The sequence below is a fragment of the Neofelis nebulosa genome, chromosome 2, assembly GCF_028018385.1.
Source record: "Neofelis nebulosa isolate mNeoNeb1 chromosome 2, mNeoNeb1.pri, whole genome shotgun sequence".
Lineage (NCBI taxonomy): Eukaryota > Metazoa > Chordata > Mammalia > Carnivora > Felidae > Neofelis > Neofelis nebulosa.
Genome location: NC_080783.1, coordinates 201,384,716 through 201,409,903, shown reverse-complemented (window position 1 = coordinate 201,409,903; position 25,188 = coordinate 201,384,716). Strand labels below are relative to the sequence as shown.

Genomic DNA, 25,188 nt, shown 5'->3' with positions numbered 1-25,188 from the left:
CGAGAGCAATGTATGTTTGCTCTAGAAAAACTGGACTAGATGTCAACGTTCATGGATTCTATCATGGCCTCATTCTTGACCTTCCTGGACTCTGTGGACTTGAACCCCAAGACAACCATAGATACAGCCTGGCTTCCCAGAGGCTCTGAGGCCCGGACAAAGGTCAGTAGTCACCTGAGGGCTGCCTCCACACCCCGAGGGCTCTGCTACCAGGGTTTTTTTGTTTGTTTTTGTTTGTTTTTTAAGTTTATTTATTTATTTTTGAGAGAGAGACAGAGAGAGTGAGCAGGGGAGGGGCAGAGAGAGGAAGAGAAAGAATCCCAAGCAGGTGTCACAGTGCCAGAGTGGAGAACGATGTTGGGGCTCAATCTCACGAACTGTGAGATCATGACCTGAGCTGAAATCCAGGCGCCCCTGGAATGACATCGCTTGTTCACCTGACACTCGCCTAGGATTGGACTTTACCCTGGATTCCTGGAGGAATGCATACCTTAGATCCTTTTCTAATATAAACCCCGAGCCCCAAGCAACAAGACTTATTCTATTTTCCTTCCACAGTCTCCCAGACACCCCATCTGTTATTCTCTACCCATCACTTACACTATTCAATAAACTCTGTTTTTACTTTCTCTGGCTTGCATTTGATTTCTATGCTGCATGAAGTCAAGGACCCTCTTGGCTGGTCTGGTGGGACCCTCCTCTGGGTTCTCAGACTCAGCCTGCCCGCATCAGACCTGGTTTGGATCCTGATTTGAATGAACCAACTGTAAGAAAATATTATGAGACAGTCGGGAATTTAAACATTGACCAAGTATTTTATTTTTTATTTTATCATTTTGTTAGGAAAAAAAAAAAAGAATCCTTATCGTTTAGAGTATTTATGGGCAAAACAATATGATCTCTGGAATCTGCTATAGAATAATCCAGTAGGTTAGGGTGGGGGTACAAATGAAGTAAGATTGGCCATAAGTTCCTAATTGTTGTAACTGGAGGATGGATGCTGAGGATTCATGATGCTGTTCTCTCTACCTGCTTCTGTTTGGTAATTTCCATAATAAAAGAAGATATGAGCCCCATCACCTCCCTTTCCTCAAGGGTTTGATTCCTCCTCTGGGTTTGTCAAGCCACCTAACAGGCTAAACTGCATCTCGGGGCACCTGGGTGGCTCAGTCGGTTAAGTGTCTGACTTCAGCTCAGGTCACGATCTCACCGTCTGTGAGTTCGAGCCCCATGTCGGGCTCTGTGCTGACAGCTCGGAGCCTGGAGCCTGCTTCGGATCCTGTGTCTCCCTCTCTCTCTGCCCCTCCCTTGCTCACACTCTGTGTGTGCCTGTCTCTCTCAAAATTAAACATTAAAAAAATATTTTTAATAAATAAACTGCAGTCCACTGGTTTCCCTCTCCCTGTTGAAGGCAGGGGCTGTCCTGGGTCCCTTCTGTCTCTGGGGACATGGGTTCCTGGAATAAATGAACGGATGACTCAGTCTGGGTTCTCTTGTGCTAGGGCATCTGGAGCTCCAGCTAGCAGTCAATTCCTTTGATGGCAAAGGCCAGCTGTTTCATCCAGCTTTGTTTGTTCTGCTCAGGGTGGGGCAACGTAAAACCTCTGAAAGTAGGTGATATTTGCTGCTCAGTGACTGGTGCCGAGTGAGTTTCCCGGAGAATCCAGTTACTGGCTGGACTGACAGGCAGGACAGGTGTGGCTTTCTACCCCTCAGAGTTCAAAGGCCTGGCTGGTGCATCTTCCTGGGCAAGCCCTGCTCACGCCCTTCGAGGCAAAGGCAGAAAAGCCAGAGGAGGCAGTGCCTTGGATAACTAGGCACACAGGGAAACAGGACGGGAACTTCTGCTCAGGCCCATGGCCAACAACATCTAGTTAGGAAGCCTGCAGTTTCAGTCACAGATTTGGGGGAGTCCTGTGGCTCCCGTGAAGTGAGCCCTAAAGACGAGGCGAGTCCCAAAGATGAGGCTGTTCAAGCTGCTGATTTTCTTGGCCCACTGGGGAGTCACCAGGGCTGAACCAGGTAGGTGCTGCAAATGCCTTTGATGCCTTTGTTCTGTACTATGAACTGATCCTGGCTGCTGGGGACTGCTCACAGAAAGCTGAAAATGTTGCTAAAAATAGCAAGGCAGGAAGCTAGGGCAGGGAGGCCTGGGAGAGAGTCAGTGGGGGTGGGAAGGGGCTGCTCTTTGGGCCTGAAGATTTGAAGTGGAGGCGAAGGCTAGCCAGGGGAGGGACACTGGCTTCACTAAGAGATGTGGGCACATAAGAGCCAGCCATCTGGTAAAGGCAGAAGGTGGCGGGCAGATTCATGAATTCATTCGGCAATCGTTGGTTAGGGGCCTTTTGCATATCATGTACTATTCTAGGAACCAGGAATGGGACAGAAAGGAAAAGGAACAAAGCCGAGCCCTAGTGAAGCAGCCCTTCACCTGGGGAGAAACAGACCAAAAGACACATGAACAAGTAAATGCATGGTCTTCTAGGAGATAATAAGTGTTATGGCGAATAATAAAGCAGAATAAAGGGGTGGGAGTGGGGGATGGGGGTACTTACAAGTGGCCAGGAAGTGACGTTTGGGTAGAGACCTGAAGCAGTGAGGGAGAGAGCTAATATGGACATCCAGGAGAACATTCCAGTAAGGGAGCTCACAAAGCACACAGGCCCTGAGCCTGATGCTCAGGTGATGCATATGAGGACGAGCATGGGGCCAGAGTGGCTGGGGCAGAGTAGGCAAGGTGAGTGGGAGAGATGAGTTGGGGGCATGATGGGGGGAGGGAGGGCGCTGGGGGCTGGCGTCAGCTCACTTATAAGCATGTAGACAATGTAAGGACTCACAGAGCCTGACATGGGGCTCGAACCCATGAACCATGAGATCATGAGCTGAGCTGAAGTCGGATGCTCAACCGACTGAGCCACCCAGGTGTCCCTGTCTTGTGTAAGTTTAAAAGGCTCCCTGGACTGCATGTTGAGAGGAGACAGCAGTGGGGTAAAGGCAGGGTCTCAGTGTGCCTGAGACTTGCCTAGTTTGAGCACCGGAAGTTCAGTGACCTGGACGCTCCCTCAGTCCTGGGCTCCCTGGTAAAAGAGAAGCAGCCAAACCCATGGGGGGCTGTTGCCATCGTCCCGTGAGAGGAGGTGGAGGCTCCCCGGGGCGGTAGGAGCAGGGGTGGTTGGAGACGGTGTGATTCTGGACAAAACTTGCTGGCAGACGGTGGGGGTGACTCCAAGATTTTTGTCTCAGCAGCTGTGAGGACCGAGTTGTCATTGGCTGAGGTGCAGCAGGAGGGGGTGGCAGGTTGATTAGGGATGTGTCCAGTTGGGGATGCCCGTTAAGGATTTCCATGCGGTGGAAGAGGAGTCAGTGGGCCGGCTGGACTTGGAATTTTCCTTAGGATCCTAGATTGCCCTTTCTGGGAGTCCTCGGATGGGACCTTAGAGGTGACCCTCCACCCTTTCTGTAGCTGCAGAAACTGAGGCTGAAAGGGGTCAGGGCTCTGCTGGTGGCTTGCTCGGTGGAGCTCAGTTCTCCCAGGCTGGAGCTGCTAGGTGCTCCCCTGGTCAGTGCATGTCCCCAGACACTACCCAGGAGCAGCTGGGAACCCTGGCAAAGCACCCTGCTGGTGCGGCCGCATCCCAGAGGCCAGCGAGGAGGAGCACGGGGCCTGGGGCCGGAGACCAGAGCAGAAGGCCTGAGAGGGACTTGGCTCTAAAAGCTCTGACCTCAAGGAGGAAGTGTCGCTGGGATGAGCGCTGACAGCGTGTCATTCCCTGTGAGGGCAACGTGTCCAGGAGACGCTGAGTGGCAGTCCTCCTTCGACCCTGCTGGGGGACTCTGGGCCCTGCCAGTCTGACTGGAGGGCGGGAATGGTTGCAAGGATCTCTCACTCTCGCTCTTTCACTTTTATTTTATTTTCTTTTTGAAAGTGTTTTAATGTTTATTTTTGAGAGAGAGAGAGAGAGAGAGAGGGAGAGGGAGAGAGAGAGAGAACGAATGGGGGAGCGGCTGAGAGAGAAGGAGACACAGAACTGGAAGCAGGCTCCAGGCTCTGAGCTGTCAGCACAGAGCCCAACACCGGGCTCGAACCCATGAATGGTGAGATCATGACCTGAGCTGAAGTCAGACGCTCAAGCACCCTACTGAGCCACCCAGGCGCCCCTCTTTCACTTTTAAATATGCTTTCTTGGAAATCCAAATGCCAGTGGGCACCCCACAGCCCAGAGTCCTAGTGGCTAAAATGGATCTCCCGGCCCCACAAAGGCACTAAGATGTTCATTGCAGCGTTGTTTATGGTAATGAAAAGTGCTGACAGCAGTAATGGAATAGCTGAAGAGATTGTGGAAAAAAACACCCGGTGGAAAAGTTTTAGGGCGTCACAGCAAAACTGAGAACAATAGGGATATTTATCAAGTACTTGTATGCCAGGCACTGCTGAAATTTTTACAGAATACCCTCACAACAGCCTTGTCAGGTAGGGATTATCAAGGTCATGGAGCCTCAGAGAAGTTAAATGACCAACCCAAGGTTACACATGTAGTAAATGTCCGAGTTGGGACATGAACCCAAGCAGTACAACGTCACTCTGTTTATAAAATAATGCTATGTCAAAACAAAGAGACACTAAAGCAAAGAGCCAAGAAGAGCTAACATTTATTTTCTGAGACTTAGGAGGGGCCAGGCTGATGCTAGTGGCTTATCAGCTGTCCTTTCAAAACCCACTTGAAAAATGAGAGAAGAAAAACCTCATTTGGTTTTTATAGACCCTATAAAGCAGGTACTATTACCATTATACCCATTTCGCGGATGAGGAAAATGAGACTCAGAGGAGGCTCAACACTTGCCCAAGGTCCCACAGCTAGGAAGTGGCAAGAACCAAGTCCGTACTCAGCTGCCTTACACAGTATGCCCTTGGAAGGGTCCTCTTGGGATGGTGGGTTTTATAGGTACAATTTTTTTCTCTTTTCTCCAAACTTTCTGGAATGTATACATCTATACTTTAAAAACAAAGTTACATTTTATTTTTTAAGCGTATTTATTTTGAGAGACAGAGACAGCACAAATGGGGGAGGGGCAGAGAGGGGGGCGGACAGAGAATCCCAAGCAGACTCCACACTGCCAGAGCGGGGCCAGAAGTGGGTCTTGAACCCACAAAACCGTGAGATCATGACGTGAGCTGATACAAAGAGTCAGACGCTTAAGTGACTGAGCCACCCAGGTGCCCCCAAAATGAAATTTTAAAAGAATTCCACAATACCGCTAGGTTTTTTCAGAGTCCAAATCTTTCCTCAAGTGCAGGAGAACTTTGAGACACCCAATCGGAGAGCAATCGTACCTGCTCTGTCTTGAACTGTGGGGTTCCTGCTTGCACCTTCCTTAGCGAAGAGCTTGGGTGGGGTGCCTGCTCCCTGGCTCTGTCTCCTCCCATGTAGGCCCTGTGCAGCACGGCCTTGTCTTTCAGCTTCATTTTTTAAAAAATAAATGGTAGAGACACACTCTTTTACTTTTATTTTAGAGAGTGAGAGAGTGCATGAGCGGGGGAGAGGGGCAGAGGGAGAGAGAGGGAGAGAATCCTAAACAGGTTCCATGCTCAGCACAGAGCCCCATGCGGGACTTGATCCCATGACCCTGGGATCATGACCTGAGCTGAAATCAAGAGTCGGATGCTCAACCCACTGAGCCACCCAGGCGCCCCTATCCTTCAGTTTCTAATTGCAGAGAAACAGTCTCTTTCAGTGTGGGTTAGCATGGTAGGAAAACATTTCCCTCAAGAGTAAGCCTAGGGGGCTGCCATGAAGAGAGAGCAATTTATGTACTTATCACAAGGGGTCCTAAATGTTGGATTTAACAAGGGAACCCTCTGTGTTTTGGAGGGCCTCGGTTTCCAGAGGAGGAATTATAATGGAAATGTTTGGGGTCGATGCTTAGGGTCAAAAACAAAGGACGAAAATAGGGACCACGATCATCTTGTGGTGTGGGTTATACACAATAATAATAGCATTGGAACTGGCAGGGCCTTCGGATAACCTTTGTGCAATATTCTCATCTTATGTTTGAGGAAACAGAGGTTCCAGAAGAGAAGAAAAACTGAGGCCTGAGGGGCACAGTGGCCCAGGGAATGAGCACAGGCTGGCTTGTCCACCACATGGCCGGGTGCCATCCAAGCATCAAGAGTTGGATGCTTAACCGCCTGAGACACCCAGGCGCCCCTCCATGACGTTTTAATTAGAGCTTAAATTCCTCACAGTCTGTGGCTAATTCCATAGAAGCCTGTGGTTTCCACCCTTTTGTGGGCAACATACATGTTTTATAAAAGCCATCTGTTGGAGGCTCCGAGTCAACATTGTGCCTCAGCTTTGGAGTCAGAGAGGGCTGGGTTTGAGCCTCAGTTTCCTCATCTGTGAAACGGGCATAAGAATCCCACCTCACAGAATGGCGGCAAGGATGAAGTGAGATGAGCATGTAAAGGGCACCTGGCTAACATTCTTTGAGTCTCACGAGTCCCATCATCTTCCTCGCAGCCTTGCTCACTGATTGAACATCTATTCGGGCATCTTCCACATCCCAGGCACTGCTCGAGGTGCTGAGGACACAGAGATGAACAAGACAGGCTGCATCTCTCACGGAACTGACAGAGTAGACAGGGAAGGTGGATGATACACAAGTCGATAAGCTCATTTCATTATGTGACAGTGTTCTGAAAAAAATAAAACTGAGGGAGGCGATAACTAGTGACCAGACGGGTGGTGGGGGATGGAACTTGAGAAAAGGTAGTCAAGGAAGGCTTCTTTGAGGTGGTGACCCTTGGGCTGAGGCCTGAATGAGGAGGACAAAGCAGCCATGCGAGCAATGACCTGGGGAAGACTGGGGAAGGCCGCAGAGAAGCCAGAAAGAAGCCAGAAAGAGGCCCTACGAGGCCAAAGAGTGGGGTGAGTTCTTTTGTGTGAGGTCTGTGTGATTTACTTCCACAGTGAAGACACCAGAGCCCAAGGAGGTGGAGCCCCCTGCTCTCTACGCCATTCCTTCCACTATCCTGGCCTCTCCTGGAGTCAGGCCTCCGGGGCACGTGCATGTACACACACACACACACACACACACACACACACACACACCACGAGGAATGCCAGGGAGGCTGGAAGGAGTTTCAGTTCTACACTCTGACTAGACCAGAGCTCATGGGAAGGGAGCTTGTGGGAAGAGAGAAACCAACAGCTGACCCGTGAGCCTGTCAGCAGACTGGAGTTTCTGAAGTGAAGCAACTTTCACTGAGTTCTTTGAGGCATGACATCAAAAGGGCAGATCTGCTCCCTGGAAAAGAGCCGGCTTGAGGCAGGGGAATGGTCTCTGCATGGTCTTGGGCGGGGCGGGGCGGTGGGGGGGGGGGGGATCATGCTCCAGAGAGAAGGGCAAAGGGCCTCTCACTGCATCCGACCTGGTCAGCCCCATCTCTGGCTTAGAAGCGGATGTGACCCCCCTTTCAGTCTCTGTGCAGGGGCTCAGGAAAGCCTACCAAACTCTGCCCATTTACTAGTTGAAACGGGGCAGTTTCTTTCCTCTGGCTTGGGATTTTGTCTCTGTAGGAGTAATTTCACATGCAGTCATGGCCTGTGTAACAAGTTTAAATTGCCCCCATTAGAAACAAAGACTCTCAGTTTGGGTAAAGAATAAACATGTAGGCATAGACTGCAAAAGACTACAAAAAGACATATCTAAAATAAAAAGGCATCGGTTTTACCCTGTTAGCAATCACATCTTCCTGGGAGAGAATCAAGAGACGCAGGACCTCCACCATTTACCGTGTGATCTCAGGCAGGTTGACCTCTGAGCCTTAGTTTCCTTATCTGCAAAATGGGGGTGGTGATCAATATAGGTGACCCTTGAAGAACACAAGTGCGAACTGTAGGTCCACTTACATACAGATTTTTTGATACAGTATTTCCTCTTCTTTATGATTTTCTTTTTTTTAACAAATTTTTTTTTAACGTTTATTTATTTTTGAGACAGAGAGAGAACATGAACAGGGGAGGAGCAGAGAGAGAGGGAGACACAGAATCTGAAACAGGCTCCAGGCTCTGAGCTGTCAGCAAAGAGCCTGACGCGGGGCTCGAACTCACGGACCGTGAGATCATGACCTGAGCCGAAGTCGGACGCTTAACCGACGAGCCACCCGGGCGCCCCCCTTATGATTTTCTTAATAACACTTTTTCTCTAGCTTACTTTATTGTACCAATACAGTATATCATATATATATATATATGATATATTATATATATATATATATATATGATATATATATATATATATATATATATCATATATATATATAACATACAAAATAAGTGTTTATAAACTGTTTATGTTATCAGTAAGGCTTCTGGTCAACAGTAGGCTATTAGTAGTTAAGTTTTGAGGGAGTCATAGCTATGCACAGATTTGTGACTGAGGGAGGGTCAGTGCCCCTAACCTGCACTGTCCAAGGGTCAACTGTACCTGCAGGGCTCTGGTGACTATGTAATGACCTTGGGAGGGATCAAGATTTAATCAGTCATTTGCACCTTAGTATAAGTAAGCTTCTGATCCTTTCCTGGGACCAGGTTTAGATAAGGAGAGGTGAGAAGTCATAGAGAGAGAGGATTAGGGGCTGGACTTGACCTTCGGACCTCTCCTAGAGCCACACTGAATGCCCTGTGGCTTGGGTGGTGCCCCGGCCATCCAACCATGAAAGCTGCAGAAGCTGGGACTCCCAGGCTGACTCAATTTCCTGGGCTGGGGGCAGGGCCGGGGGGTGGGGGGTGGGTACGACTATTGGCATTAAGTGACACAGGAAATGGAGGAGGAAGCGACAGCAATGGTGGAGGGTGAGGAAATTCCAGGCTTTAGGGCAGAGGCCAAACCTGTTCCATAAGCCTCCTCCAAACTACTTACCCATTGTGCTGTGCTGGGTACAGATGTCAAATCCGCCCCGTGTAGCTCGTTTTCTTTGTTGGGACTCCTTTCTCTCGATCGCACTGAGAGGTTTTATTTTTAAGGAATCGGTGTACCCAACACGGGACTCATTTACAACCCCAAGATCAAGAGTATCTCTACCGCCTGAGCCAGCCAGGCTCCCCTCACACCAAGAGGTTTTCTGGCATCTCAGCCGCCCTTAGTTGGCTGAGACCAGGTTTCAGTTGACCACTTCAGGGCCACTCCCAGCTGCATCCAGAGCCACTAAGTACACACACCAGAAACTCGGCCCAATCTGAAAGAACATTCCTTCTTTTCTCGCCCAGCACTGCTGAGCTGCATCTCCACACATGTCCCCCAGGCTTTCGCTAATTAGCAAGATCTTACGAGGCAATTGGTGTGTAGACTTTCTCCCATGAGAAGATCTGCCTCTGGTTCTGGGCTCAGAAAGGTGAAGCAACTCACCCAAGGTCACACAGCTTTTATGTGGCTCCAGAGCCTGAGTGCTTATCCATGACACTCCCCAAAGTTTGCTCTTTTTTTTTTTTTTTTAATATTTTTATTTTTGAAGGAGAGAGAGAGAGAGAGACAGAGCATGAGTGGGGGAGGGGCAGAGAGAGAGGGAGACACAGGATCCGAAGCAGGCTCCAAGGCTCTGAGCTGGCAGCACAGAGCCCGATGCGAGGCTTGAACTCACAAACTGCGAGATTATGACCTGAGCTGACGCTGGACGCTCAACCGACTGAGCCACCCAGGTGCCCCTACCCAAACTTTGCTTTAAAACAAGTACTCTGCTTAGAACTAACTCCCAAAGGATTCTTTGAGGGTCACGAAGCCCAATCCTTCACGCTGCTGCTGGGTCCCCTGAGGTGGGGAGATGGGGATGGTCAAAGGTCACAGGGCAGGGACAGAGCCAATCTTTTTCTCTCCTACTCTCAGTGCCTCCCTGGGCAAAGTCAGACCTGTGGCTCTTTTTCTCTGAACGCTGGCTTCAGAGGAAACTTCATTTCACATTTACAGCTTGCTCTCTCCCTGCCCAGGGTACCCCTGGGCGTCTTCGCCATCCAGGCTCAGGGAGGGAGGGACCAGCATTGAAGAGGGTCTCCTTTCCTCTGCAGGGAAGTTCTGGCACATCTCGGACCTCCACCTTGACCCTGACTACAAGGTATCTGAAGACCCCCTCCAGGTGTGCCCATCAGCTGGCTCCCAGCCGGTGCCCAATGCAGGCCCCTGGGGTGACTACCTCTGCGACTCTCCCTGGGTCCTCATCAACTCCTCCATCTATGCCATGAAGGAGATTGAGCCCAAGCCAGACTTCATCCTCTGGACCGGGTGAGAGCAGTCACAAGAGCTAGGCTAGCCTTCACCTGCCAGCCTGGCACCCTCCCCACACTATCTCCATTTGTCCTCTCACCAGCCCTGATTCAGAGTCTACGAACCTAAAGCTCAAAGTTATGCAACTTGCTCAAAGGACTGTTGGCCTGGCTGATCCCAAAATTTGTGCCCTTGACTCTGTGTCTCCCAGACTTAGCAGAACGCAGAACACAGCTCACTCTGAGGCTGGGGACAGTCATGGCCCATCTGGGTATGTGGACAGCTATTGGATTTTTTTTTTTTAATTTTTTATTTGAGAGAGAGGGAGAGAGAGAGAGAATCCCTGTACTCATGTGAGTGGGGGAGAGGCACAGACAAGGAGAGAGAGAGAGAATCCCAAGCAGGCTCCACACTCCGTGCAGAGTGCTGGGGCTTGATCCCACAACTCTGGGATCATGACCTGAGCCAATATCAAGAGTTGGATGCTCAACAGACTGAGCCACCCAGGCGCCCCAAGAATTCCTGGATTTTTTTTTTTTTAATTTTTTTTTCAACGTTTTTAATTTATTTTTGGGACAGAGAGAGACAGAGCATGAACGGGGGAGGGGCAGAGAGAGAGGGAGACACAGAATCGGAAACAGGCTCCAGGCTCCGAGCCATCGGCCCAGAGCCTGACGCGGGGCTCGAACTCACGGACCGCGAGATCGTGACCTAGCTGAAGTCGGACGCTTAACTGACTGCGCCACCCAGGCGCCCCAAGAATTCCTGGATTTTAAGTCAGGTGGACAAACACTGGGGCCACTCCCACCGGTGTTTAGGGACTCCAAGCCCTAGAGATCCAAATGCAGGGAGGGAAGAAGGTAGAGGTGAGGAGGGAGCAAAAGGCAAGCTGAGGACAAAGCACAAGGTAACACCCCAGAACCCTATTCCTGCCCCCAGGTGGGATATGTGTGACATTCTCAGGCTCCTGGCTGTCCAAGAATGAAGGAAAGGGAAAGGAAAAAACAAGTGGTTAACTGATAGAGATCACAGTCATGCAGGACATGGGTCTCCATCAGTTTGCAACTGTTTTAATGATTTATTTTGTTTTTTATTTTTTAAAAAATCTTTAATGTTTACTTTTGAGAGAGACAGAGAGAGACAGAGTGCGAGCAGGGGAGGGGCAGAGAGAGAGGGAGACACAGAATCCGAAGCAGGCTCCGAGCTCCAAGCTATCGGCACAGAGCCCGTTGCGGGGCTCAAACTCACAAACCGTGACACTGTGATCTGAGCCGAAGTCGGACACTTAACCGACTGAGTCAGCCAGGAGCCCCTGGCTTTATGTTTTGTAAGAAAAAAAGCAATCTTATCAATAATCAGACCCCACTTCCCCCCAGAAACCTAGAACTCAATTTCCTGGAGACCTAACATCACCCTCTCCTCCATAGGATAGAAAATCTTATATAACCAGTCGCTCCTCACAACCCCAGTGCAGCTGTTTTTGCCCACAGGTCCTGTCCCTGTACCCTAATAAAACCACCCTTTTTGCACCGAAGATGTCTCAAGAATTCTTTCTTGGCCATGGGCTCCGAACCCTGCTCCTTCCAACCACATCAGAGAGCCTGAGAGTGGTCTGGCATTGGGACCAAGCGTCCTGGCCGCCCTGGCCCTGGATTGTTCTCACTGGTCAGACTGTTCCGCCCGAAGATAGCGCGTGGGGTGATTTCTGCTCAGCCAGACTCCATTTCTGCTTCTTATCCAAGGACGCTGCTGTGAGTCCTCCAACTTCCCTTAGCACTGGCGGTCCTTGTCACTCGAGGTCCACCCTTCGCTCACCGGCTCCTTTCTCCCTCCCTTGGTAGGTCAGCCTGACTTGTGTTCAGCCCCCGGGGTAGACACTTGGGGAGCTGAGATGATAAGACCTGGACTGGCCTTCAAGGAGCTCACGGTCTTGGGGCGATGCAGACAAGCCCACTGAACCACCGTATCCCAGCAAGGAGAGAGAGTCACTGGGGGATGCGGGAGCTTCGCAGGGCACCTGATTCCATGTGGCAGGATCAGGGAGGACTTCTCACAGGAAGTGGTATCCGGGGAGCTGGTGAAGAAGGCTGGCAGGAGCTCTGACCTCTTGCTCCCTCTTTCAGCCTCAATGGACACTTCTACAGGGCAGGATCAAACCCATGATGCCCTCAGCTGTCCTTTAGTGTGGCATGGGAGTGACCAGGAATGACCCTCAGATGGACCCTGTGGTTGTTGGTGGTGGTGGGGGGGGTGGTGGTTGTGTTCAGCAGGGGGGCTGAACACAAGTCAGGCTGACCTACCAAGGGAGGGAGAAAGGAGCCGGTGAGCGAAGGGTGGACCTTGAGTGACAAGGACCGCCAGTGCTAAGGGAAGTTGGAGGACTCACAGCAGCGTCCTTGGATAAGAAGCAGAAATGGAGTCTGGCTGAACAGAAATCACCCCACGCGCTATCTTCGGGCGGAACAGTCTGACCAGTGAGAACAATCCAGGGCCAGGGCGGCCAGGACGCTTGGTCCCAATGCCAAAGCTAGACACTTAAGAAATGTGACAGGGTCGTGGCATCTGGGTGGCTCAGTCGGTTAAGCATCCAACTCTTCGTATCGGCTCAGGTGGTGATCTTGCGGTCGTGAGATCAAGCCCCATGTCAGGCTCCACACTGAGCATGGAGCCTACTTGGGATTTTCTCTCTCTCCCTTTCTCTCTGCCCCTCCCCTGCTTGCACACCCCTGCTTGCACACTCTCTCTCAACATAAATAAATAAATAAACTTAAAAAACAACAACAAACAAGAAATGTGGCAGTGTCTCAGGGCAGTCCTGGGCAGCTCAGGAATCAGTCTAAGAAGAGAGTGAGCTTTAAGCCATGACCTTGAACTCTTGCTCCCAAGAGGCATCTGGCTCCGGGAGCCTCTGCTCTGAATTCTCTGAAGAGGAGCTGTGGGAGGGACGTGCAACATTCTGAAAGACGTGAGCCCTCTGGGAAAGGTGACTACTTTGGGAAATTCTGACCCTTTAACAGAAACAGGATGTTTCCGGGAAACCTCTGGGACCTTTTATAATTCAATTTCTAAAACGTTTGACTTCCCTGGGCAAGTTGCCATCCCTTAGGGGTAATCTGTAGAAACTGGAAGTGTTTTCTTTCTTTCTTTTTTTTTTTTTTAAATGTTTATTTAGTTTCGTTTTCTTTTTAATTGTTTTTTTAATGTTTATTTATTTTTGAGAGAGAGAGACAGAGCGTGAGTGGGGAAGTAGCAGAGAGGGAGACACAGAATCCAAAGCAGGCTCCAGGCTCTGAGCGGTCAGCAGAGATCCCGATGCGGGGCTCGAACCCAGGAACCGTGAGATCATGACCCGAGCCGAGGTCGAACGCTCAACCGACTGAGCCACCCAGGTGCCCCTGTTTATTTAGTTTTGAGAGGGAGAAAGGCAGAACACGAGTGGAGGAGGGGCAGAGAGAGAAGGAGACGCAGAAATCCGAAGCAGGCTTCAGGCTCTGAGCTGCCAGCACAGAGCCCTACTCGGGGCTCGAACCCCTGAGCCGTGAGATCATGACCTGAGCCGGAAGTCGGACGCTTAACGGCCTGAGCCCCCAGGCGCCCCAAGAAACTGCAAGTGTTTTCTAAAAGAAAGAATTAGATCCTCCAAACTAGGGACAAATAAAAAACGAACTTTGTTCTGATGACTCTGGACCCCTGGCCTGTCCCTGGGGAAGACAGGGCCTAGAGGTTCCTCTTGCAGCCCTGAGGAGGGTGTCAGGAATGCAGCAGGGTGTGATGAGTGTAAGCGTGGACCCTGGAGCCAGTCTGACTAAACTCAGACCCTGGCTCCACCACTTTCTCGCTCTATACACTTGGGCAGGATTCTCCACCTCTCTGTGCCTTGATTCTTTATCTGTCGAACAGGACTAACAACAGAACTCACATTGTAGGATTATCGATGGGAAGCCCACGGGGATGTGGGTGTCACACACAGAAAGCCCCTGGCACAGAGTAAGCCACGGTGAGCTGTTAGCAACGGTAGCAGTACTATTAATTAAGCTACTTAACTTCTCCGGGGATGGGGGGCAGTGGGGAGGGGGCAGAGGGCACCTGGGCAGCAGCTGCCTCACCCTGTCAGGTCCAGCAGGGTCCTCAGGCTTTAGATTGTGGGGGCTCCAACCCATCCCCTAACCTGCCTTTCCCCATTCTCCTCCCTGCTCCCTGGCCTTGCTGTGTATTTCTAACTTGGATCCAGGAATTTAGGTCAGCCGAAAGAGGGACAGAACGGTCCTGGGGCAGGTCCTGGATCTGCCGTAGAGTAGATTTGAACTCTAAACTCTGAAGCCAGCTCCAAACTCCTGAGAACCCTTTAGGGAACAGAGCAGGACTCAAAGATGACTTTTCCACCCCGAGCTTCCTGGGGGCCTGCTAGATGGGACTGGAACTCTCAAGCTTCCCTCTTTAAATAATAATTACAACAGAGCAGCTACTATTCTACATTTTATTTTGTATTTATTATTATTATTTTTTTTTTAAGAGAAAGGAAAACAAGGGCGCCTGGGTGGCTCAGTAGGTTGAGTGTCCGACTCTTTTGATTTCAGCTCAGGTCATGATTCCAGGGTCGTGGGATGGAGCCCTGTGTTGGGCTCTGCACTGAGCATGGAACCTGCTTGGGATTCTCATTCTCTCTCTCTCTCTCTCTGTCTGTTCCTTCCTTGCTTATGCACGCATGCACATTCTCTCTCTCTCTCTCTAAAAATAAATAAGCTAAAAAAAAAAAACCCCAAAAAGCAGAAGTTTAAAAAAAAAAAGAAGATAAAGGAAAAGACTTTCCAAGTTAGGAGAGCTGCCCAGGAAATATGCCCTTTATAAGGTAGAAAGTGGTCCCACCAGTCTACAACATTATATATATATATATATATATATATATATATATATATATATACACACACACACACACACACACACACACATAATTTTTCCCCCTTTAATAAAGTCTCATGAAAATCTAGGAGTAGGTACCATTATCTTCCCTATTTTACAGACGACATAATGGAGGCTCAGAGAGGTTAAGCAACCAGCCCAGGGACCCACAGCAGGTCAACGGCAGAGCCCAGGTTTGAGCTCCGTCTTGCGTGACCCCCAGCTCCAGCCTGGCCCTTCCCTCTCAGGGGGTGCCTGAGGGCCAGTTCCACAGCCTCTTTTCTCACGGCTGGGCTGTCCCTTCCTTTTCTCGTGCCCCTTCCTGAGCTGCCCACACCAAACCGGCTCGATGGTGTTTTCCAGTGACGACACACCTCATGTGCCCAATGAGAGGCTGGGAGAGGCAGCCGTGCTGGCGATTGTGGAACGCCTGACCAGGCTCATCAGAGAGGTCTTTCCAGGTAAGACTCTGTCATTGGTTCCCCTGAAGCAGTTCCTGAAACCCCAGGCAGTGTCCGGCACGGTGGGAGAGCAACAGCAGCAAGATGTGGAGGAGCGACCTTCAACCACGGGCAGCACTGGGTGCTGGCCAAGTCCCCGGCGGGGCACTTCACGGCGATTGATTGTTTCTTCCCTTCCAACAACGCCGCAAAGAATGTGAGACATCACTGGCCCGTGTTTACACGCAGCATCCCGTTAACAGAAATGCCTGACATTTCGCTGCCTTCTGGCCTTGCCTGTTTAACGCAGACTCACGGCCCCTTCTCAGGGCATCTACGGTTACATACGGGCACGGTTCCCAGGAAGTCTCACGGGGACTCGCAGAGAGCCCTATGTCCTGCGGTGGCCCCAGGGCTGCCATCCACTGCCCTGAAACCATCCTGGCTACAGGGGCCTCCGGGAGATGCTGGGCTCCAGCTAAGGTGCTGTCCTTGCGCTTCTGGGGCTTTCAAAGCCTAGGAGGGCGGGCAGAGCTGTGAGTGATGATGGCAGCAGTCCCATGGAACATGACAAGGAGAATGGGATCCGCATCCCTCACCTAATGGACCCTGAAAATGTTTTTAAGCAGCCTGTGCCGAACACGAGGTCCTGGGGGCTGAATCGCGCTCTCGGGCTGCCAGCTGGGGACCCGTGAGAGCAGCCCACTAGCCCCCCACTCCCTTCCTCCGGGTTCTGGTACAGCTGCATCCTCTAAAGGCCTTAGTCATGGGTCCCCAGGACCCAGATATGGGCTAATGATGATACAAATAAATACAGCGGCAGCAGTGACTACACGGATCTATGCATCGAGTGCTCTGTGTCAGGCACTGTTCTAAGAACATTATATGCTTTAGCTCCTCGCGATAATCCTGGAGGGACGTGCTATTACTGTTTCAACTTTCCCGGTGAGAAATGTGAGCCTCCGAGTCAAGTAAACTGGTCAAGGTCACGTGGCAAGGGTGAGGACACAAATCCAGCTCTGAGCGCCACTCTTATCCACCACTGCCCCTGCCACTCCAGGAGGGGCCCTGTGCTGCCGTCACCACCCCACATCTGTCCTCCAGGCAACCTTTCTGCCACCTTCTTCCCTCGACGGGCATCATTTTATGCAGCATGGTCTAGTTGTCTGGACGCATAGATGAGGAACCTATGGCTCAGAGCCAGTCAGTTCCCAGGGAGGGACTCAAACTCATCCAACTCTGAGCACGCTTTCCTTGGCTCCCCATGCACTTCGGGAATAAAAGTGGAACGATGGCTGAGAAAATGCTTTGTAAGTATGAGTTAACACACAAACATAAGGTAGAAGATCCTCTAGCTTATGACACACTTGCACAGTTACTGAATTTCCCAATATTCCAGACGCTATCAACTGTGAGTCGCCTCATATTTTATGTATTGCCAAGGACAAAAACGCTGTTAATTCAAGTACGACAGTGCTTCCTCATGGCCTCAGTAAGTTACACTCCGCCTGTAGAGATGTTAAAATAGAACATACTAGAAGAGTTCAAATCAAATGGATCCCGCGACCCCTGGGATCGGGACCTGAGTCAAAATCAAGAGTCAGATGCTTAACCGACTGAGCCACCCAGGCGCCCCGAGGCATTATCTGAGAATTACAGCAACACAGGTCAAGCAAGCACTCTCCGTTTTATTGATAAATAAAGCCGGAGCCCTGAGAAGTCAAGCAAATTGCTGCAGGGGAGGAAGGGACCGCAACTCCGGATTTCGGATCCACGTCGTGTGTCATGTGTTCTTCCGGCCACGTGCCACCTGTGTTCCCATCAGAGTCACTGTGAACCCCGGCCCCTCTCCTCCAGCATGGCTGAGTGGTGAATGCAGGTGTGCTGGGCAAACAGATCTCAGTCCCGATTCAGTCTCTGCCAGTTCCCACTGGGCAATGCCCTGGAGACTCAGTTTCCTCTCTGTGCAAAACGAGGAGAAGAACGGTACCTGCCCAGAAGGTTGTTGTCAGGATTAAGTAATCCACTCACTCATTTAGTGAGTCAACAAATATTTATTGAGCATCTTATTCTTACTGTGAGTGAGATACCATTCTAGGGGGGAGGGAACTTGGCCAGGTTGTGCCCTCATGGAGCTTGTGCTTGTCAGAAGCTTCTAACCGTGCCTGGCACAAAGAAGCAGCGAAGGAAGGAGAGAGTTCCTCCCTTCTCATCTGTTCTTAGAATTCCAGGGATTTGTGGGGTTTGGGGCATTTTTTTAAGCGGCTTCTTTTTCTTTTTCTTCTTCTTTTCTGAGAGAGCACGAGAGAGTGTGCATGAGGGAGGGGCAGAGAGAGAGAGAGAGAGAGAGAGAGAGAGAGAGAGAGGGAAAAAGAGAGAAACTTAAGCAGGCTCCGTGCCCAGTGCAGGGCCCGACCTGGGGCTTGATCTCATGACCGTGAGACCATGATCTGAAGCCTAAACCAAGAGTCAGATGCTCAACTGAGCGAGCCACCCAGGTGCCCCTGAGATGGATTCCTAAAGGCTGGTGGCATTTGTGTTAAAGAGGCGAGGGTTTTCCAGGCAGGTACAGTGAGGGCTTCTGCCTTTGCAAACAATTCTTGATGGGAATTTCAGCAGAGGTTTTAGCACTTTCAGATCTTGTAGGCTCTACAGCGTAAAAAGTCTCTGTGAAAATATCTCCCCAAGTGGGAACTGGAGGCTCCGTCCTCCCTCATTGGTTCAAGGTCAGTCCCTGGGGAACGCCAGGCTAAGGGCAAAACCCTGCCCTGAGCTCAGAGGGGTTTTTATTTATTGTCAAACTTTTTTTGGTGATGTTTATTTATTCTAGAGAGAGAGAGACAGAGACAGCGACAGAGCATGAGTGAGAGAGGGGCACAGAATCTGAAGCAGGCTCCAGGCTCCGAGCTGGGGCTCAAACTCAGCAGCCGTGAGATCATGACCTGAGCTGAAGACACTTAACCGACTGAGCCACCCAGGTGCCCCGTGTTTATTGTGAAACTTTTATTGAGAAACTACTACTTGCCAGACACAGAAGTAAAATAAAAGCAAGAATGAGGCTACTTCTGGGGAGGAAATGAGTCTGATGGGCTCCCTCCCCACAGGAGTCATTCACAAGCCACTTCCTTTTGTTTCCTTTCCTTCCACCCCCCACCCTGTTGTAGGCTTCTATTGCAAGTGGCTCTTCCCTTTTTTGTGACACCCTCACACCTCTAATTACTCAATACCTGTCAACCCCACTGCACTGCAAGGCCCCTGGGACGGGGACTGGGTGCCTGGTTCCCAGATCTACACGAGGTGCTCGATAAACACCCGTTGACTCACGAATGACTGAAACTCCTAAGGCTCCCCGAGTGAACCAAACCCTTTCCCTAAAAGTCAGTGGACCTGGAATCGACAAGAACAAGGGAGCACTAAATTGCCAAGGGGCTGATAATGGATGTGAAGATTATTTAGATCTTCTAGCCTTCTTCTTCTCATCCTCTGATGCTTCCGACCAGGGAACTTTATGCTGGGAATGGGGTTCGGAACTGGGATCAGAGAACTCACGGCTCTTCCTTCCCAGGTCTGAGCCACGTTCAGCCAGATTCCACTGAATGTGGTTTTCTGCTTATCTCTGTATTTTCCTCATTTGTGCTACGGCGTTTCTCCATTAGCGCGGACGGCTCCTAGCGGACCGAAAATGACTAACTCCACCAAGCGCTTTCACATAAATATGTTTATGTTTCTCTTTTTTCCTGCCCAGGTACTAAAGTCTACGCTGCTTTGGGGAATCATGACTTTCACCCCAAGAACCAGCTCCCAGCAGGGGGCAACAGCATCTATGATCAGGTAGCAGAACTGTGGAGGCCCTGGCTCAGTAACGAATCCATCGCTCTCTTCAAAGAAGGTACTAACACCATCTGCAGCCACGAGCACTTACTTGTACGCCAAGGTCTGATTGAATTTTCCCTTCAACACGACCCCGTGAAACAGGTACTGGCTTTATCCCCGTTTTGCGGATAAGGAGCCAGAGGCTTGAAGATGTCGAGTCACTTGGCCAAGATCAGCCAGCTTAGAGATGGCCGACTCCCGTGCCCATACTCTCCACCCCACGGCGCTAGTGAGGATCACAAATGAATGTTTATTGAGCATATACTGTGTGCCAGGCACTTACTCTCAGCACGTTCCGAGACTCCTCACAAAAACCCTAGGAAGGGGCAGTGACCTCCGGTTGAGGCCGGGTTTCCCACCCTTGGCACTGTTCACACCTAGGGCCGGATAAGTCACCGTGGGGGCCGTCCTGTGTGTCGTAGGGCGCATAGCAGCATCCAAGCCCTCTAACCACCGGATACCAGTAACACCCTCCACTGTGATAACCAAACATGTCTCCAGCCCCTGCCAGATGGTTCCTGGGGGACAACATCAGTGGCTGAGAGCCACCGGTCCGGAGACACAGCCAGCACAAGGTGACCCTGGCTTACTCTCTTCCCTGTCCTCAGTTCCAAATGGTGAAAACCCAACCAGAAGCCCGCGGGTTTAGTCCACAGAGATCAGCTTCTGGGACAGAGTGTTGAGTGAATGGGGTTGACAGCGGATCTGGAGGGACAAATGCTTCTTGCTGCTATGTACATTAGAGACAGGAGGAAACCGAAGCACGGGGAGGTGAAGTAAACACTTTCTCACGCTGCACAGCTACTAACTGCTAGAGCCAGGACTTGAACCTAGGCTGGCTGCCTCCAGAGCTTCTGGTTTTACTCACCGTGCCCCTCCTATGGGAAAGATGGGAAGGGAGGACGCAAGGGCAGGAGAAGCTGGGCATGGAGTGGAGGGCACAGAGGTCCCTTCAGATCCTCTCTGGCTGTGACGTCTTAGGTGCCTTCTATGCCGAGAAGCTGCCTGGACTGAGTGGGGCTGGGCGAGTCGTGGTCCTCAACACCAACCTGTACTACGGCAACAATGAGCAAACAGCGGGCATGGCCGACCCCGCTCGGCAGTTCCAGTGGTTGGAAGACGTGCTGACCAATGCATCCCGAGCTAAGGAAATGGTAACGGCTCCTGCCTCCACCTCCCACCTCTCTGGGGTCACTTCCTGAAGGAGTCTCCTGCCTCCACACAAACTCACCCAACCACTCAAGATGCCCCCATCACAGAGGGGTCCTTCATCAGCCTGGTACCAGGAGGCAGCTTTTTCCATCCACACACAGCCTGTGAAAAAGAGTAAGAGTATTCTAGGGGCCACCCGGTGGCTCGGTTGGTTAGCGTCTGACTTTTTTGTTTTTTTCGTGTTTGTTTATTTTTGAGAGAGAGGGAGAAAAAGACAGGGCATGGGCAGGGGAGGGGCAGAGAGAGAGGGAGACACAGAATCTGAAGCAGGCTCCAGGCTCTGAGCTGTCAGCACGGAGCCCGACGTGGGGCTGGAACCCACGGACTGTGAGATCACGACCTGAGCAGAAGTTGGACGCTCAACCGACTGAGTCACCCAGGCGCCCCAAGCGTCTGACTCTTGATTTGGGCTCAGGTTATGACCTCATGATTTGTGGGATCGAGCCCGTCATCGGGCTCCGCGCTGACAGGGTAGAGCCTGCTTGGGATTCTCTCTCTCTACTTCTCGCTCTGCCCCTCTCTGGCTTACACTCTGTCTCTCTCTCTCTCTCTCTCTCTCAAAATACATAAATAGAAAAATAGAAAAGCGTACTCCAGGTGGCAGGCTTAGCACAGGCAAAGGCACACAGTGGAAAACACCAGGTGAAATCTTTGCTGGGTACCCAGAGTACCGGAATCTGCTTTGCAAGGGGTACCTTTGATCCTGTCTGCTTGCCTTTTGGGAGGCGGGTGGGCAGGCGTGAGGGGTCGGGGAGGGCATCCTTGAGCCCCTCCTGGGTACCCCTTCTGTGCAGGTGTACATTATTGGCCACGTGCCCCCAGGGTTCTTTGAGAAGACTCGGAACAAAGCTTGGTTCCGGGAGGGCTTCAATGAGGAGTACTTGAAGGTGGTCCGGAAGCACCATCATGTCATCGCGGGGCAGTTCTTCGGTCACCACCACACTGACAGCTTCCGGATGTTTTATGATGATACAGGTACTCGGCGAGGAGGGCAACTGCCAGCCCAGCCCCCTCCTCCTCTTGCCAGCCTCTCTCAGTCCCACTGTCTCTCTCCTGAAAGGTGCCCCCATCAGCGTCATGTTCCTTACACCGGGGGTCACCCCATGGAAAACCACCTTACCTGGAGTGGTCAACGGGGCCAACAATCCAGGCATCCGGGTATTTGAGTATGACCGAGCCACACTGAGCCTGCAGGTCAGGAGCCCTGCCTGGGTCCGTTGGGGCCAGAGGAGGAGGGTGGGGAGGGACCTGAATGTATCACTGCCTTGCCTAAGTCCTTCCAGGGAATCCACCTTCTTCTAGAGCTCAGGTTCAGAATCCCTGAGCCACCTCCAAATCCTGCAACCAAATCAGGTCAGTTTTTTGTCCCCAAATCTCCCTTCACCCTAGATCACATTCTCCAACTTGGCCTCCCTGCTTTTAGCCCTGCCCTGCCGTAGCTCGTCTGCTATATGCTACAGAAGGAACTAATTTTTTTTTTAAGTCCTTCTTGTCTCTCTCCTGCTCAAAAACCTTCAATGGCTCCCCAGTGCCCTTAAGATAATAAGCTGGATCTCCCTGGCTTGGTATTCAAGGCTTCCGACAGTCGTGACCTCATGCCCATTGCCCACCTCATGCCTATGCCAACTAGGTCCCAGCCAAAGCAGGCCCCTAACTCATCAAGCAACCCTCATCTCCTGGGATGTGCTTGCGATTGTTGAAACAGCAAAGAAATATTATTCCTTTATTTACTCAACAAAATATACCAAGCATCTATCGTGTTCCCTGGTTCCCAGGCCCTGAGTTCAGGAGGCACATAAGTGAACAATAATAAAGTCACCACTCTCCTGGAGCTGACGTTCTTACAGGAGACACACAATAAATAAATCAGGAAAGTTAAGTGAGGCATGGAGAGAAGCGCTAAGGAGAAAACAGAGTGAGGAGGCCAGTGTGCCAGCGGTAGGGTATGTATGTATGCTGTGAGATGGGTGAGGCAGGGAAGTGTCACTGATAGGGGTGACATTTGAATTCTGAGTAAATTGAGGGAGGGAACCACGTGGTGAGCATGGTGGGGCGGGGGGAAGGCGAGGAAAGAGCAAGTTCAGAGGCCCTGGGGTGGGAGTGTGCTCGGTGTGTTAGGGAAGAGCAAGGAGGTCTGTGGCTGCAGAGGAAGGCACAAAGGGAGAGTGGGAAGAATGAGGTCAGATCATGTCAGCCATGAGTGGGACTCTGGACGTGAAGGGTTTGGAGCAGAAGAACTAAATATTCTGACTTGTAATTTTACAAAACCACCAAGTCTGCTATTCAGAGAACAGGCTTAAAGGGCAAGCAAGGGCAGAAATGGCGGTGGGAGGGGGTATCAGTTAGGAGGTGACAACAATAATCACTGAGAGGTGACGGTGCCGCGGGCCAGGGTGTGGCAGTGGGGCGGTGAGATGCCCCAGATCCTGGATGTATGCCGAAGGCAGAGAAGACAGGATTTGCCAGTGGACTGGATAACAGTGTGAGAGACAGGAGTCCCGGCTCTGGCCTCAGCCCCCAGAAGGGTGAAGCTGTCCTTCACTGAAATGGGATCACTGCAGGAGGAACAGGTTTCAGAGGGAAGATCAGAAGTCTGGTTGGGGACCTGTTAACTTTGGGAGGTCTAGATGCTATCCAGGCAAAAGTGCCCAGGGAAGCGGCAGCAGGGTATTCAAGGAGCAGGCCCAGGAAGAAGTGGATATAGAGATTTAATCTGGTTGTTGAGAGAGGACATTTATAGCCAGGGGCTGGATGAGATAACGTAGGTCTTTGATTCCAGAGCAAATGTGTATGGAAAAGAGGTCTGAGGGCTTTTTTTTTTTTTTTTTTTTTTTGAGGACTTTCAAGAGTATGGCCTGTTGTCCACATGGGCACTCAGAGGGCCTTAGCAGAGGAATCACAGCCTGGTTCTTCATCCCCCCTGCCCCCAACATACTCTACATCCTTCTCAGGGAGGGAGTCAGAGAGGCCTGGGTTTTCCACCACTCATGAAATTTTTTTTTACCTCTTTGGCCTCCGTTTATGGGAGTAACAGTACCTCACAGGGTTTGGAGAGGACCAAACGAAATAACGTAATGTGCCCAGGGGGAAGTTACCATCTATTCATAGCAGCTCCTCTTACCCCACTTCTAGTGACTTGAGGCAGGCCCACAAATTTAAGTCGAAAGCATTGGACAGATAAACCTTTCCAGATTCTAGTTCTGAAGATGCACTGGAGACCTAGGGGTCTTGAGTGTATCCCAAGCCCTCGGCAGCCACAATCCCATAACCTCGTTCAGCCAGGCACCCCATCCTACTTTTTAAAGTTGCTTTTCATCCCTTAATTCTTTTTTTTTTTTTTTTTTTCAACGTTTTTTTTTTTTAAATTTATTTTTGGGACAGAGAGAGACAGAGCATGAACGGGGGAGGGGCAGAGAGAGAGGGAGACACAGAGTCGGAAACAGGCTCCAGGCTCCGAGCCATCAGCCCAGAGCCTGACGCGGGGCTCGAACTCACGGACCGCGAGATCGTGACCTGGCTGAAGTCGGACGCTTAACCGACTGCGCCACCCAGGCGCCCCTCATCCCTTAATTCTATAAACATTTCCTGTGTATCTGGGACAGAAAACGCGTAGGCCGCAGGGTTAACCACCTGGATTCCAAACCTGCCACTGCTACTAAATACCCGTAGGACCCTGCCCAAATTAATTAAACTCTTTAGGACTCAGTTTCCTCATTTGTGAAATCGGGTATTAAGTGCAGGTGCCTCGTCAGCAACAGCAGTCATGGTTACAAAGAGTCTGGGGGCAAATGCAAGGTGCAGGATTGGGGGGTGGAAGCCGACGGCTGCTCATGGCCTACCCTCCTCCCTCCCTCCACCAGGACATGGTGACCTACTTCGTGAACCTGAGCCAGGCGAACGAAAAGGGGATCCCACTCTGGGAGCTTGAGTACCGGTTGACGGAGGCCTACGGGGTGCCCGACGCAGGCTCCCGCTCCATGGACGCGGCGCTGGGCCGCATCGCCAGCGACCCCGGCACGTTGCAGCGCTACTACGTTTACAACTCGGTCAGCTACGACAGGGAGGCCTGCGACCCGGCCTGCAGCGCCGAGCACGTGTGCGCGATGCGCGAGGTGGCCTTCGACGCTTACGCCGCCTGCCTGCGCGCCCCCGGCGCCGCGCCCGCGCCCCGGCTCGCGCTCCTGCTCGCGGCGCTGCTGGGCCTGCGCGCGCTGCTAGCGCCGTGACCTCGGGCGCCCGGCCGCCTGGCTCGCCGGTCCCCGGGGAGCACGCGGCCACACCTGCCCGGCGTCGGCGGAGTGAACTGGGATGGGGCAGCCGGATTGGGCAATGAACCTCCAAAGACTCCCGCGCAACCAGCCCCGCCCCCCTCCCGGACATTTTTCATCCAAAAAACAATGCTCATCGAGCATCTTATTCTGTGCGTTTCTCTTAATATGTAAATAAGGTTTAATACAACTCCCTTGCACAGTTACCGAACGTCCTCCCCCCGCCCCTTGTATTTGGA

The 25,188-nt window shown here is 51.4% G+C and overlaps 1 protein-coding gene across 4 annotated transcripts; it reads left to right on the top strand.

Moving 5' to 3' along the window:
* Window positions 1-1,641: 1,641 nt before the first annotated feature.
* On the top strand, window positions 1,642-25,097 carry SMPDL3B (sphingomyelin phosphodiesterase acid like 3B). Of its 4 annotated transcripts, XM_058718422.1 has the most exons (9): window positions 1,643-2,022; window positions 6,519-6,926; window positions 10,062-10,275; window positions 15,520-15,617; window positions 19,342-19,485; window positions 20,451-20,623; window positions 21,476-21,656; window positions 21,742-21,875; window positions 24,542-25,097. In XM_058718422.1, exons 3-9 carry the CDS (start codon window positions 10,232-10,234, stop codon window positions 24,905-24,907), a joined length of 1,140 nt encoding a protein of 379 aa, XP_058574405.1. In that variant the 5' UTR covers window positions 1,643-2,022; window positions 6,519-6,926; window positions 10,062-10,231; the 3' UTR covers window positions 24,908-25,097. The 4 variants fall into 4 exon arrangements, with proteins under 4 accessions (XP_058574404.1, XP_058574405.1, XP_058574406.1 ...); XM_058718420.1 differs by lacking the exon at window positions 6,519-6,926 and having other exon boundaries at window positions 1,649-2,022; XM_058718421.1 differs by lacking the exons at window positions 6,519-6,926; window positions 21,476-21,656 and having other exon boundaries at window positions 1,642-2,022; window positions 21,657-21,875.
* The last annotated feature ends 91 nt before the right edge of the window (window positions 25,098-25,188 follow it).

Coding starts and splice junctions, on each gene's coding strand:
- SMPDL3B (XM_058718420.1), top strand. CDS start 1,962: ATGAGGCTGTTCAAGCTGCTGATTTTCTTGGCCCACTGGGGAGTCACC. Junction 2,023..10,061: donor AGTCACCAGGGCTGAACCAG/GTAGGTGCTGCA, acceptor TTTCCTCTGCAG/GGAAGTTCTGGCACATCTCG. Junction 21,657..21,741: donor GATGTTTTATGATGATACAG/GTACTCGGCGAG, acceptor CTCTCCTGAAAG/GTGCCCCCATCAGCGTCATG.